Below are 16704 nucleotides of genomic sequence, written 5' to 3' on the forward strand. Positions count from 1 at the left end.
TTAAATGGCGTATTTCTCATTTGCGGATGTTCTTGTTAGTCGACTTTTCTACAATTCCACGAGACTTCTCCATTCAATTCCTATAAAATGATTTTATTACCCGACCAGAAATCAATTATTGTTCTTAAGTTACCCTCGTAAAATGGTCAGATGATGCAATAAGCTGTCTGTTATAACTTACACAACTGCGTTCTTTAAATGTGCAGTTTTAAAAGGTAATTAAAATGATATTTTTTTTCGAATACTGGAATGCATCGCTTATTATTGCCAATGAAAGAAATAAGTTCATGTTAACAATTGAATACAGCCCCGTAAGAATGCTCTAAATTTTTGTTCAGGAGAGGCAAAAACATTTTCACACCTTTAAATTCAAAATATTAAAAAAATCGTTTTAAATTTATCATTATTTGTTGTCTTGTTTATTCAAGATGTCGGGAAGGGTGGTGCAATCCCACGGTTCTGTCTCGAGTTTTTCAGAGTTCCATATAAAACTAATATAAAAGTAATAAAACTTTTTGAAGTCTATCATTGGTTAGTCTAGATATTTTTGTGGATATTTCTTAGTTAGTTTCTTCGTCTTTATTTTCTTTCTTTCTTAGTTAGTTCTTGTTGGAATAATTTTATCAGACTGGCTATAATAAGCTAAAACCGGTAACGGTAAAAAAAAGTAGATGGAAAAATTTATATATCATTATAATGGAATTCCACCAAGTATTATCAGTATCAATATTAGAAACATTCACTGCCTCGTAAACTATCCCCTCTGTTATAACTCTGGCCTGCCATCAATATAATAAAGTTCTCCTACAGCTGTTATGCCCACATGATGCACAGGTGGGGCCTTAAAGAGTCGGCGATGTGTGAATGCGGTGCGTTGCAGACCACCGAACATGTGGTTTACGAATGTCGCTGCATTCACACTCCGCGGGATTGATGAGGCCCCAGACTGGCTCACTAACCTCTTAATGATGAGATGTTTCCCTCTGACCTCCCCACATTTAAAAAGAAAAATAATAGAAACACTAGTAACAGAAAATCTCTGCAAATGTAATATATACCGATTTGAAAGAAAACTAATTTACGCTAAGAAATTTCGACTAATAGACTATAGACTAATACATGAAATTGATTGTATTCTTAAGTATTTAGATATGTGATCAATTTCACTCGAAGAGAGATAAATTTGAGTTTGCTTCGGCCACACACACAATTCCACAATACAATTATCGGTTTATCTATTTAGTGAAAAATATAAATAAATGTTGATGTAAAAATTGGTAAGAGTTAGGAGTCGAGGAGGAGCTCTTTACTCTTTACAACCGTGAAATGAACTGGGTATCATAATATTTATTAGTGTTCTGTAGTGTGTATGGCCTGTACAGTGATATATTGCTGGATTGAATCATCCATCATGAATAAATGTCACCACACGAACAGCTAAAATTGAAACACCTCAATATATGGCAAATGCAAACTTTGTGGCACGTTGTCCGAACTAAACATCTAGAATATTCTTCCTGACTGCGCTACACGTAGTGTAGGTATTCCTAGATAATGCCAAATAGAGATTACGACTACCTACTATACTTATTTTGAGTAGGTTTTTTTAAAGAATGTCGAATAAAGATTACGACTACCTACTATACTTATTTTGAGTAGGTTTTTTTAAAGAATGTCAAATAAAGATTACGGCTACCTACTTTACTCTGCAAATTTATTCAAATTATCGAAAGGAAGAATTATTTACGATTCAATGATTTCATGATTTAAAATGATTAATTCGACGTTGAATACCCCCGAGTTGCTTATTTTTTAATTTCGTTCCATGTTACTGGCAGGACAGTTATAAGTTATAAGATACTACCTACCATATTATTGTAGCAATTCTTCTTCAACTTCAATTACGCCTATGATATGATTCCAAAATTGAAGTTCATTTAGATATATTTAGTTCAACAATATTGCATTAAAAGTGGTCTTGAATATGTTTTTTGCCTTCAAATAGAGCTGATTTACAGTGACATTGTTTTACTCTGGATGTTCAAAATTAAGTGAGAATCTGAACTTTACTGAAATTATCACCGCTACCAGTGCTTATAGAATGCAGGTACGCCTGTTTCCCCCTGGAAACTTCACCAGGGAAAGATAGAAGTGAGAAGCTAGCGTGCCTGTATCTAGCGAGTGTATACTGATCTACAAGCATGCGAGTACCTAGCATACCTGTATACTTATCTATAGGCATGCGTGTAGCTAGCATACCAGTATGTAACGTGTGCACACTGCTCTACAGATATGCGAGTAGTTAGCATGCCAGCTACTCGCCAAAAGAATGATTTTTCACTGGAATATGTTTTTCGTAGGTCTAAATTTAAGTGTGTGCTAAATAAATGAACCATTTTAACAAGAATCACCACCAGGTGAAGATGTTGGTTTGAATTTAGATAAAATTAGTATTAACTTGGGTTTAGTGGTTGGTTTTTGTGCAAATTTCTTCCTTTGAGAATTTGAGTGTTTGTTTATGTTCTGATTGAAGTTTTGAGGTATGGTTATTTCATTCGCAAAATTCGAGTCTATGTTTTCAAAAAATGGTTTTGTGTGGTTTACTAGTTGATGTATACTTTTGTTGAGCGAGAGTGTACCGTTATCGGTGTTTTTCCAATGTGTTTGTTTTGTTTTGGTTAGTGTCGGTGATTTCTTTAAGTATTTGCAAGATAAGTTTATTGGGGTTATTATTGGAGTCATCTATTTTAGATCTGTAGATTTAGTAAGATTAGAGCAGATGTTTCCATAGTTTTTTTGTAGAATAGTTTCAGAAAATGTTCATAAGGACTGTTTTTTTTTTCTTGTTGATGGAGTTTGTCCCTTTTTCTTATACACTTAATTATAATTTTATTGTGTGGATACATGAAGATTTTTATTGAAGTGTGATTTTGTATTTTTAATAACAGGTTTTCAGTTTAATATAATGATTCCCAGGTTTCAGTTTGTAGTGATTTGTTAAATTTTTTCATATGTTTATTCCAGGATTGATTTTGAGTCGATGGACGGTTGTTCTTTGAATGAATGCTTATGATTAAAGTGTAATGATCAGTTATGGTGGATTAATATATAATTGTAAAATATATATTATTTTCTTTTTCGTCAGTATGTGGTCAATGCATGTTTTCGTGGAAGTTGATGTATTCATCATATGTTATGTTCTTTTTAATTCACTAATTGCGGCAGACATCCCGTGGGAGAGCAGAAGTAATTGCTAATCCTATGCTTGTGGGTAGTGTCTTCTGGTATCCAGTATGTTGATGTTGATGTCCCCAGTGATAAACACATGTTCCTGATGTTACCTTCTTGAAGTAATAGGAAAAAAAATGTGGCCCTGCACTAATGTCTTATGTTTGCACAAACATTTGGTTCAATGAATATGATAATATTGTCCCTGGAGACCTTTAGGTGCACAAAGTTAGAATGTTTCGTATCTGTTGGTACGTATAAGGAATAATAATGTTATATGTTAGTCTCTACTGGAAAAGTATTCTTAACATGATTTTCACGAATTCCTTAATTATATTTAGAAATTAGAGCTTTCTTTATAATAAATGATGACGTATTACGCGTTAAACGTGTTTCTTAGTGATTTTGCTAATTTATTAAAAAACTGGTTAAATTATCAGAATTCCTGTTAAAAACGAGACTACAGGCCTTTAACGAATGACAGATTTCCTAACTAACTTTTACCTTAGTAAAACGGGAATGTGTTATGAGGATGTCGGAACACGTGTTCATAAAAAATCTAATATTTTCGCAATCGTCATGCTATCTATCATGGTAAGCGCAGCTGCATGAGCCCGTGTTTCGGTATATTCTGAATGAATGTACTGTTAATTCCAAATTACAAATGTGAGATCGACAAAATGACGTATAATATTCGGTTCCAATGATCGAGTATAGCAACACTGAGATACCGTCGGCTTTTTGAAGTTGACATATAACTTATTCACTTATGTTTACAACTTGCAAACGTTGTTTTAAGAAATTTTAACCACTCGAAAGATGGGTGTTGGTTTTAGATTTGACCATTCGATTTAATTAATATCATTCCTCAAAATAATAATATGGAATATATATGAATTGCTTACTGCGGATTAAAGACAATTCCTCTACTTAGATTTCATCGTTTGTCAAATATTTTTAATTTATATAAATATAGCACATTATGGCAAGCGATCGCCCAAGACGTTTTTGCAAACTTATGTCTCAAATGCTATAATATGTCACAAAACGTTCAACTTGATAGTCAAATAATTTATACGATCTTAGATTCAACGGTAGTTAATGAAATACATTTTTAAACAATAAAACGCTTCCCACAATTTGAATTTCGACAGATAAATAAAGTGAAATTTTTCCGAACCTGGGTTCGAACATATGTTCGAATTATTCACAATTTCTTCACAAGCTCCTTTACCTCTTAAACGAAATGAAGTTCTTTTGAAATTAGCATTTATTTCCTCTTTCATTCAGGTTGGAATAGAAATTCTTTGAAAATTTGCAGCCAAAGGAAATGAAATTATCAATTCTCACTTGTAATTGGAAATATTATTTTTCAATGTGATTGTTTAATCAGCAAATGCTGGTTTAATCGGTATTGGTTGTGTCAGTTTTCATATTGTAGAATCCCCGCATTTCCCCCAATCAAAAGGGATGGCCTTTATTATAACAGTGAAAAACTTTACTTATTACCATGACGTTATATTTTTATTTTATTTTATTTTAAATTGGAAAACTAACAATTTTAGTATTTGCAATGCATAATGAAATACGTATTATTAATAAACCAATACGAGGTTTTCGAATATGTATCATAATTTTTTGTGTTACACAAGAAAGAGTTACTCTAGCCGATGGGGTTGAGATGGTGGGAGGGAGGAAAGGTAAAAAAGTAAATACGATGGATCTAGCTGTATTGAATAATATGTATTGCGTGGGTGTTATGTATCGTTTGAAGTGCTGCATTAAATTAATCAAATTGACTGTATGAAGTGTTAAACATATGACGCAGGTGCACAATTATTAAAAAAATAACCCTTCTCAAACAGTAAACTGTTCAGTAGAATTCTTCGCAACCGATTTTCCACGGCACACCGAAGTGCCCTAGCCGATGCTAGGTGTGTCGCTGCAGTTAAAGAAGAAAACATATTGTCAATTCTCAGAAACACAATAACGCAAAACCACAGAACAGGTTTCGGTGCGAAAAATAGTAAATATTTCGCGGCGTTTAGTCAGAAACCGGGCCCGGCGGAGGTTGACGGTTAAACAGGCAATTTGTCATTATTAATCAATATGTTTTAAATTTTTGACAACTGATAAACAATTATTTACGGCAAATTAATGAAAAAAACCATTAATGCAAATGGTTATTTATCAATTGTATAAAATTAATTGTTTTCCTTTTACAAAATTTTTGGATGGTTGAATCATAATACTTTATCAACTAACATTAATATTTGCATTAAAAACACGATAATGTTTTTTTGTAGAGTGAATCAGCACGTGTTTGTCTAAAGTGTCTCTTGCGTATACAAATTGCTGCAATCGGAACACGAGTTTGTTGTTTTTCCGCTGTGACTTCGAAAGTGCCTTTGCAAATACGACTTTTTCGAACACAAACACAACGTAGGAATCACAGAGTTCTTAAGAGAGTTTTTTTCAAATAATGATTTTAAGGTATTACTGAAAACAACTGCTCTCGGTGTACTAGCCACGTGTTGCTCAACTAACATCTGTTGTTTACCTAGACATGTTCTAAGCGTATTTGCATAACTTTCTTTCGTTATCGTACAATTTTGTTTATAATGTTTAATGTGTGAATATTAATTTATATTTATTTTTGGTGTTATTTTTATCTCACGTGGTACGGTAGTATTAAGTTCAATGATCCCGAATGTTACGCTCAAAACAATAGCAGACACGTTTTGTTTATGCGATCTATTTTAGAAAGAAACAACGTTTGTATCCCAACCGGAAGGCGCTTCAAGTATAAGAATTTTACATATTTTAAGTAGGTCTCTACTCCACGCCATGAAACTAGGCCAGTGTTTTAATTTCATATTATTAAGCATTATTAGTATTACTGTATTTCTTAACTTCTTGAGTTAGTTAATTTTTCGTGGTGTATACGGTACACGGAGAAAACTTGCTTTTAAAAATTTTTTAAGACGATTTTTTTTTCTCCGTGTAGTGTGATCAATTTAGGGAAGGCCATTTTAATCAAAATGACCCTTTATGTAGTAGTCCTATTCAACCCTTTCAAATTTATATCGATTTTTTAAATAATCAGTACATGCCATTTAAAAAATATATATTTATTTATTTAACGCCCAGAAGGCTTTTACATGTATGTGGTACAATTTTAATGACAGACAGTTTTGAAACATGAGAAAGAAATAATAATAATAAAAAATAACGAAAACATAAATTAAAAAATACAGCGATTTGACTGGTTTACAAAAATATAACTTCCATTTAGGAATAGTGTTGAAATAAGTCTTTTACGTAATCCACAAAATTCGCAAAGTTAATATTAAATATATATGGACATCACCTAAGTATTGGTTTCCCATAGTGTGAAACCGTTGTACTGGGGAGTTCGCAATGTAATTGCGCTTATGTGCGTTGCAGTGGAATAGTGTATTTTGTCGTGTTGTTATTGTAGGTATTCGTAAGTTTATGAGTTGCAGAAGTTCGCAACAGTCGAATTTAGAGTTTAGAATCTTGAATAAAAAAGTTGAGTCGTTTATTTTACGCCTGTCTTCCTGTATGTCTTCTTATTAAATACGTTTGTATTTAATAAGAAATGATATGGTAAAATATGTTGTTAAATGATGTATCTATATGGTGAAAATGTTTTTATGAACAAAAAATACAACAATCCTTTTTTTTTCCTTAAATATCGTTGTTTTCTAGATTTAAGAGTTTTTAATTCCTTGGTCGTATTATAATTTACCTCACCTATTAACGACGTTTATACGTTATATTTATATAAAACTATATACAATGTGACCTTAGAACGGGGAACCCCAGTATGTTCACAGTTTTTCCAAATATTAAAAAAATCACAATTAATGAATAAATAAAAAAAATCCATAAAGCTAAGGTGGAGGAAGCGATATTTTCCAATTTTCAAGATATTTTTTTTTTCATTGTTTTTTATCAAATTCTGTATTAAGAAAATAATTAACATTTTTAGTTTTATTCTGAAAACTCTATTCGGGTGAAGTGCGGTCTCTTGGGAATGAGTAAAGATCCGTAATATTCGGTATTCTCTGACGTCAGACCTCCAGTTTGTTCGTCTCATCAAAACTATAAATAATCAGTGACAGTTTATATTCCCAGCGGTGTAGCGTCCTTGAAATTGGGCGGCGGGCAGCCGCGATGTATTTATAAATGCGAAAGGAGAGCTACTAGTGCGCGACTAGCGGCGATATACTTAAACTTTGGATTATGACGGGCGCGTCATCACTGTTGTGTAATCGCATCGATATGGCTTATTTATTTATTAACGTTATTATCATTTTTAAACAAATATATATTTTTTTGGAATAACTTAGTGAGTAAAACCTCAAATTGTAATATTTACTATTGACAATATTTGCAACTCCTAAACAAAAAAGTCTGAAACAGAAAAATCAAAAAAAGATACGGTCACATCTAGGACACGAACACAGGACCCTTGCCTTGCCTGGGCACCGCTCTACCAACTGAGCTAATGGGATCCTATCTCCTTCGGTCATATTTAAATATATCATACTTCGTATAAGAACTACCAACATTGTCATTGAACTAAAATCTAGACAGCGTCTTTAGATAAACATATTATTTTAATTTTAATATGCGACATCTATTGACTTTTCTGCATGTCTAGGATTAATATTTATTTTTTGGAATAACTTAGTGAGTAAAACCTCAAATTATAATATTTAATTATAGAAGACAATATTAGCGATTCCTAAACGTTTAGATTGTTTTATTATTTTATTTATATAGATTCCTAACTGTTTCAGATTTTCGTTTATTATTAGATTTTAAATATACTTTTTGAAAGTAATAATTCATGCATACATTAAAACACATTTAAAAAAAACATGTTTTTGTAGACCTAACCAATTTCCACCTGTTACGCTCATTGTCAGTGTTACAATAACTCCTATATTTACTTTTAAATGATTGTGTCATTGGTGTAAAACAAGTGAGTTTAGGACCCATAAATAAGCTAAGGTGGAACTTTATCAGTATGGGTTCGGAGGCACCTTACAATATAGCTTCCACATTTACTTGTTGGATGCGTATGATGTAGGACTCAACAATTTCTACAAATGAGTTTGCTTAGCTCGTCCATCGTTCAGTGTGCATTTTATCTTAATAATTTAGTTTAAATATCACACTAATGTATTTTTCGTCAAGGAGTAATAACTTATCTAAAATTTATCCGGAGATGTTTTATAAAAAAAATATCTTAACCACATCAGTGACGCGCGTTGATCTATAACCGACTTTTTCTTAAGTTACTAAAATATTTAAATCTACATACCTATAAGAACTTTTTACGTTTGGCATTTGACTGACATCATTACTTCACTTATGTAGCCTAGCCTGCAAACGTCGTTTTACGAAATAAGGAGCACCAGTGAAAAATTACCATTATGATTTAAAAAATATATTCACTTAGATCAAGAAACGCTGATTAGGAATATATATATTTTATAATAAATCCGTAGATTTTATAAATTGTCATTTAAATATGAGTAAAACACCGTAACATTAAATTACCCAGTTCGATTGGCACGGCTGAATCTGTTCATTATGACGTCACAAATCAAGAATCGCATTACATTCTTGTTTTGTATGTTGATTTTGTGTGTATTTAAAAGATTTCATTGTTGTTTTTTCAGTGTTGATGAAATTGAAACGCCATTTAGGCATTCATTTATGTTTTAGATGATTAACGATAGTTATAGGTTTATTATTTTATAAAGACATTTTTGAGGTTAGTGTTAAAATAAGTTGAGCGGCATTATTATACAATGAAATTTTATGTGGTAATCAGAGGTAGAGCATGAATATCATTCTTGGAAATGAAAACCTCCAAAATGTACAAGTAACAAAATATTTGGAGTTACTCTTGGACTCTGTAGAAACTGTCGTGGAACTCCCATTTGAGTATATAAAATCGAAAATTTCCCCGACTTCAATATGTGGTCCCCACATCTCTACTGCGTGCCACATATTATGCTATGATCCACTCCCAACTGAGTTATCTGGTTACAGACAAAAATACTTCCTTTTACGATTCTGCCAAAATATAACATTCATTCGTCACACATCCACACTAAAGCAGCCTTTAATTTCGAAATACATCACCACAAAATACGGTCACAAAATCAAATTTGCTCATCGTCATCTACTCACACGACTAAATTTGGAATTAACTTCTTACAATGCATCGCTAATACACCATTCAACGAATTACGCAGAAACCTAAAACTTCCAGTAAAAAAAAAAAAGAAAATAAATATTGGCAAAAGCTCTAAAAAGATATTTCCTCAGCAGCTTTATTAGCCAGTCAAACAAGCAAACCGCTTAATCGGTGCGTTTTGGAGAAACCCGGAAAATTTAAACATTGAAAATTAATTTTAACTATTAAAACTAAGTTTAAAAATATTTAAGTTAGAAGGGAGTTAATGAATCCTCGTGTTATTTATAAAACACAACCCAAGGATCTGCTCCCTATTCAGAATTTTGAATTTTGACAGATTCCGACTTACGGGCATAACGGTGAGGGTACAATCTTTAACAAAATCAAAGTATATAATTATATGAGTACGAATGAGTATAATTTTAATCTGAGAGTTGGCTAATATCAAACAGCCACCATGATTATGAAATGTTTAAAAACCGGTACGCGTTTGGTATTAGTTTCACATTTTTGATTTCTAATATGTGCTGATTGCTGGTAATCGTAAAAGTGTCAAAGTTTTCTTTTGATGTCTTGTTAATACGTACCCGTACTTTGCCGGTAATTATCTCACGCTGCGTGGTGTTTTACCCATGGCCGCTCTATAATAACACGACCTTTTGAACAATTCAACCCAAAAATTCGTGGAACGGCCGATTATCAATAATTAGAGATATTTAAGACATTACATATATACCTATAGATTAAAAGGGCGCTCAAAATGACGATCTTTGAATGTATCGCGTTTAAAAACAATCTAGATACAAACCATAATAACGAGAGGTAACCGCTGAGTTTTGGAATGTTCCGAACAATTTTGAAAGTAAAGTACGAAAAAATGCAGGAAACCCGCTGTTGGACTCTTTGCTTTGGGTCCGGAGATTTCGGGTTTAAATCTTTGACTGGAAAAATATCATAAAAAATGGTATGTTTTGCATTTAACAGAGTGACAACAGTTAATACATAATTGATACATGCAAAATAAAAATAAGGTCATCAATCTATTTACAAAATGTTGTCATCTTGCATTGAAAAAAATTATTACGATATAAAGTAGAGAAGAGAATACAAATAATAGTAACAAGTGCAAAATCAAGAATATTAACAGTGTTTATTGTTTTTTAAGGTAATATGTGCGGTGCAGAATATATCGATTTCATTGATCATATCATTTTCGTTATACAGACCACACATGGGAGAGAGAGGGTTGAAAAAAAGCTATATTGCTGTGGAATGATTCTAATTAAATCTTTTCATAATATTATCTTAGTGGTCTGGTTCTAATGTTAAGATTTATATTAGAAATCGGTTCTGATTCATTTATATTGTTTAATCTTTGTATGAATCTGTTATTTTACGACTGGTTGTTAAAATATATTTCGGATATTTCCACAGGTAGAATTTGAATGTACTTTTGCACCACGTTTAAGAGTGGAAACTTCTCTCAGTGAAGTATATGTAGTAACATCATATGATATAATGTAACGACACATTTTGAAATCTAAACGTTGCTTGATATTATTGTCGTAACCTGATTTAGGTACTTAGCAACTATTACAATATCTTTCCCTTCAACAACTTCCCTAAATTCTCCTAAATTTTGCTGTCAAAATCAATCTTGGGTTGAATTGCGAGTAGAATCAGAAAAATGTCATGTGAAATAAATTCATGGCACACAGGCTAATCTTCCAGATCTCTTTGAATAAAATAACAATTACGCCCGGAAAAGACTCTGAACTAATCGGCGTGAAACTTACAAAATCGTAATCATTACAATTTACTTCCCCTAGTCATATTTCTTGTCCTTGTGAGGATTCATCCTTTCAACAAGGCGCCTCTGACCTTAGCAGGATCAGTTTTCCTTAACTTTTCCAGGGGCTGTCCACTGAACGTCTTCCATAAGTAAATCATTATGAATTTATCGAAAGTATTAAAATGTTACTATAATTAAAAAAAGTTCTTCATCAAATAATCGTTAGGCATTAGCGTTTTCAGTAGTATGTAACCAAAGCTGGGCTTGCTTAACATAATTAAACTTTGTATCTGATGCAGTCGTCGTTTTGTGTTCCTGAAATCTATAGAGTTAATTTTGAAATTACGCAGTAGAGTGTTCAACAATAACGTCGAAGAACCGTACCGTATCAGGTAGCGCATAATGCTTTACACCGTAATAATTAGGATACGGCAACGCGGTGGCAACACTAGTGCCGTACTCCAGGGAAAATAATTTAATTTAAAAAATAGCCTTTAAATACTTATTTTAAGATCGCTTCCCTGTTTCAGCATGCGTGGAGTCGAGAATGTTGTCAACAATAAAAATTTATGGGCTTATTATAATGTCATGCAAAGTTTTCAGGGAGCAGTCTATATAGTCTTTTTTGTATGTTTATTACAAAACAATATTATATTAGACTTAAAAGCCGATATATTTGTGTGCACAAAAAGATTTATTGTTCTGTAATGAAAACTGATTTCATAAAACATTCGACGTACACTCAAAAATGGCGTGGTTCGAGATATGGTACCTACATTCTTTTTTTTAAAGGAATTATTTTTTTATTTAAAACTAGCATAGACCCATGAAGAACCTACAGTTTATAAAATTCAAAAAAATTGCCAACGCCAAAAATCTAACCCCGATCATTTGGTTAAAAGGCAACTATGCCGACCATTATTTTATATACCACCAACTAGTATTTAAGAACGGCTGCATAGATTTATTATATGTATTGAAAATAATATTAATTTATTACTGAATTTTAGAATGGTACATACCCACAATTTTTTAGTGTTATGAACGCTCAACCAATATTAAATTGTTTTTGAATTTTGGAATGTTATATTTTATTTAGTCACGTGCAAACAGCCAATTTTAGATTGTTTTTGAGTTTTGAAATGTTATTCCATGACGCTTGATCTTTTCCCGATAATTGATCCCCTGCACAGTTGACCTCCCGGACAGTTGATCCCGGACTGTGAAGTTTTTTTTGCACTGGTGTTTAATAGTAGCACCACTCTCTTAAACACTTGTATCGTGTAATTTTATTAATTACATAAAACAATTCCTTAGTGTTAATATATATGTTATATCTATCTCACAATAAAGAATTCAGTCAATGAGACAAGTGGTAAAGCTTGAGTTTGTTTGTGTACTGCAGGCTCTGTATCCGAAGGCGGGCGCGGGCGCTTGGCGCGCCGGGATGACCCGCGCCGTCACACGCTTGGCGGCGATCTGCTGCGAGCGGCCCCACCGCACAGCGCGCTCGTACGGGGCATGGACATTGAGGTAAGACCCTACCCAACCTTTTACGTTATCATGTTTTAATCCGAGATGATGATACACAATACAAGTATTGGAAAAGTTTATTCGAGATTTCCAAAATTTACTTTGATTTAATATATTTTATTTTCTATTTCATTTTTGTTTTTTTTTTATATTTTTTATTTATAATTATTTTATTTAATTTTTCATCGAAAAAATCATCAGTTAACAATATTTTATAAGGCATAGCAAAAATGTGTACTGTAATTTAACCAATAAGAGAGTTTTTCACTGATGTTTTTTAATTATTTAATAAAAAAAGAAAGAATTACAATAGTCTATGGGGATAGGATGATGGGAGGGAGAGGAAGGGGTCGGAATTTCGGTTCCATGGTAACTCCTCAAAATGACAATTCAATACACCTTTAAAAGGTGATATAAAGTTATTAAGAGTAATGAAACAAAAACTAGGTTAAATAGTTACATACGTAACCTATTTAACGCAGTTTTTGTTTCATCACTTTACATAACTTTATAACACTTTTTATAGGTGAGTTGAATTGTCATTTTGATAAGGTCACCCGTTATTTCAATGTGCACTCTTCGACGTTCAATGCATAAATAAACCACTCACTAGATCGATAACTTCGGGCTTTTTGTATGAAACAAATTGGTTCTAAAAAACATAGATATGCCAATATATAGACAGTCCGTGTAGGGTAATATGTATTTAAAAAAATATACGTATTACATTGTTAACATATTTGCTATTTAAAAAAAAATTTAACTAGTGTAAATATTCATAATATTATGTTTCACGATGTTAATTAATACCTAATTCAATCATGAAATATGTGTGCAGAAAAATAGATACATTTTCACTCATTATTGCAAAAAATAAATTACAGAAATCAATAATAAAAATAAATTCATATGTACCTAAGTACATATATTTTATAATACACAGTTTTTTTCGTATTGTGTGAATGTTATTTATTTAGGGTGACGAAATTTAAAAAACAGATAAGTAATTCTCAGCGTTGATACGAAACACTTGAAAATGGCAATTTGGCATTTATTTATTTACGCCCGTTATACGCTTTTACACACACATTCACATAATTTGTATAATATGCATTTAACAATGAAGTAGAAAAATATGTCTGATATAAACATAATATTAAAATTATGGTACTGAAAGGAAAAAATATAAAAAGGCATATGTATAAGAGAAGTAATATTCAGATGTATAAGAGAAGTAATATAAAAATGAAAATCAGTGTCGTGGTTCACACTCTTTGCTTCTTTAAGTGTACATACATACATTACTCACAATCTGTTTCTCCGATTCATACGTCTATAGTTAAAATATGTTTTTATTATACAGGGTGTCCGGAAACTCGTAGTACAAGCGGGAAACTGGTGAATCTACATCACATTTGGAGTCGATTTTGTAGTATATTTTTTTTTTATTTGAGCTTTCGTTATCGAGTAAATCAAGTTTGAAGTTGATTTTTTTTTTTTTTTTTTTTTTTTAATCAAATTCTTATAAATTATTACTGAAGATCAAAGTACCCAACTAATTAAAACTATTTGAAAGTAAAACAAATGAAGAAACTCGGATTTGAAGCATTATTTTGAAATCACCCTTCATTTAACCCGGTGTAATCATAAAATATTTCTGCTCTGCAGGGTTAAAACATCTGTTATTCAACCCTAAACACCAGAAAAAACTTTAACCCGAAAATAGCCGAAAAAATTTTTTTTTTGTTTTTTTTTTATTTTTTTTGAAAATGCTCAAATCAAAAAACTTTATGTTTATTTAAAACTTTGGGTTCCCCATGTGGTGTAGATTCTCCAGTTTCCCGCTTGTACTACGAGTTTCCGGACACCGTGTATTTTGAAGATTGGTTGCTGAATATTGTGAAAACATACTTTAGTGAATTGAGGTAAACTACAGAGATACTAAGATAACAAGTGAGCTGCGGAGATAGATAGGTCATATTATGAGAGTTTGGTATTTCATCTTGCAAGATCTTTTCATAATTGGATGCTTTGCAAGAGTCCCGTCCGCAGACATTAGTTTCTTCCGAAATTATTCGCTTTTATTTAATTTAAAATGTTAAAGGATTATTTTTAATTATTGTATGAAAAAAAACATTATTTTTTCTGTTTTACTAGACGTTGTTGTTCTTAATGTTGTAATGCTTGTTTTATTTCGATATGTGTACCTTGCACGAATGGCGTAACAGTTGTTTCTACGCTATTTTTGCAAGAACTGCATTCTTTAATTGATGTCATTTTTTTAAAATTTTAAACAAAATCCAGTAAATTTATCAGGAAAAACGTTATGTTACAAAAACTTACTTTTTTGTTTTTAACAAAATTAATATGCTATTGACCTGTGTGGGGATAAAAGTGTATTTTGCCAGGCGCGGCACAGAACAGAGGCAAGAAGTGCGGAAACGCACCCACCTTCACCCGTTGCTAGTTTCGCCGCCCTCACGTGTTGCTGTAATGTATTGGAAATCCGTGATTTGTCACTGATAAGCCCAGGGTAACCCCACCACCTTCACCGGTCATCCGGCCTGGTAGCAGCAATGTTGCCGGCCTGTTCCCTCGCCGGCAGCGGCACGTGTACGCGATGCAACCCCCAACCCCCCCCCACCCACCCCCGCCCGCCCCCGCCCGCCCCCGCCCGCCCCCGCCCGCCCCCGCCCGCCCCCGCCCGCTGCACCCGGATGCACCTGCCTATGCGCAAGGGCTGAAGTGATTGCACAGTTCTCTCCTGCTACGAGTCCAGAGAGCACGCTCTCGCAAGTCTCCTTTGACGGGACCTGATTCTCAAAACCACAACTGCTCGTTATTTTCAACACCTTTCTTTATTTATTCATCTTTTTCAAATTTCATATCCATTTCCGCATTTCTTAACATTGATTAATTTTTCATTTACCAAATTGCTAAAATATTTTGTTTTAAATTATAAATAATATTATAACATAAAAAAATCAGTCCACCTAAAAATATGAAATCTGTGCATCTAACAGTTTTAAATTAAAAAATCTGTACATCTAACAATTTTAAATTAAAACAAAGTGAAAAAAGACTCTTTTAAAGTTAAGTAATAATTAAAAAATAATCTTTGACTTCCATAAAAGTAAATATAAAATTAGTTTCTGCTATGTCGCTTGGCAAACAAAATCAACGTAACTTTTCGCTCAAAATAAAGTTAAAGTTTAAAAATTTAAGACTAGTTGTTTCACAGAATTTAAACAATTAAATTCAATTCAAAGTTAATTTTAAAGTTCTGTGAAAGTTCTATCCAACTTGTATTATTATTTTTGCTCTTTGAAACAACACACGACCAGCCAATGAGGATATATTCAATATGCTTTCTATTTTTATTTGTATTGAAGTTTCATTTTTGATTACATTTACGAATTTAAGAATTCTTATCACACTGTTTCATATCCAACTAAATAATGAACGTTATTTCCCGTGAAATTAATTAAAGATACCGTCCACCTTCGTGAATTTAAAACACGTAAAAAAGTTTTTTTTGTCATTAGAAAAAAGTAAAAAAATATTTCTTTATAATTATTTTTAACTATAATTCAGTTTATTAATCAATCTGAAATAAACGAATAAACAAAAATGGTAACCGTCGTAACTAGGACTCGAACCAACATCCTCTAGTCTTAAATACTACCGGGACAAGTGCATTTACTAATTTAATAATCTATTGACTCCTCGAGGACTCAATAGTTCAATTGGTGGAGGTTGAATCTGCATAATATTTAAAATTTCTTTTAAAGTTGTTATTATATTATGTTCTTTTTCGATTTTTAAGTGTGCGTTTAAAATAACCAAATCTAACACCGAATATATTTATTCTTGAAGGATTTATTATTTTTAGTGTAGCTCTGCAGTAAGC

The 16704-nt window shown here is 32.3% G+C and overlaps 1 protein-coding gene across 14 annotated transcripts in view; it reads left to right on the top strand.

Annotated features, from left to right (window-relative positions):
• LOC149412399 (coiled-coil domain-containing protein AGAP005037) overlaps window positions 1-16704 on the top strand; it is a 408813-nt gene that overhangs the window by 217718 nt on the left and 174391 nt on the right. For all 14 annotated transcript variants that reach the window (XM_089645768.1, XM_089645770.1, XM_089645772.1 and 11 more), the window contains one exon: window positions 12667-12794. In XM_089645768.1, the coding sequence (XP_089501894.1) occupies window positions 12667-12794 (128 nt within the window). The remainder of the gene's footprint in view (window positions 1-12666; window positions 12795-16704) is intronic.

Source organism: Hesperophylax consimilis, chromosome 23 (genome assembly GCF_061612785.1).
Source record: "Hesperophylax consimilis isolate HC1 chromosome 23, BYU_Hcon_1.0, whole genome shotgun sequence".
Classification (NCBI taxonomy): domain Eukaryota; kingdom Metazoa; phylum Arthropoda; class Insecta; order Trichoptera; family Limnephilidae; genus Hesperophylax; species Hesperophylax consimilis.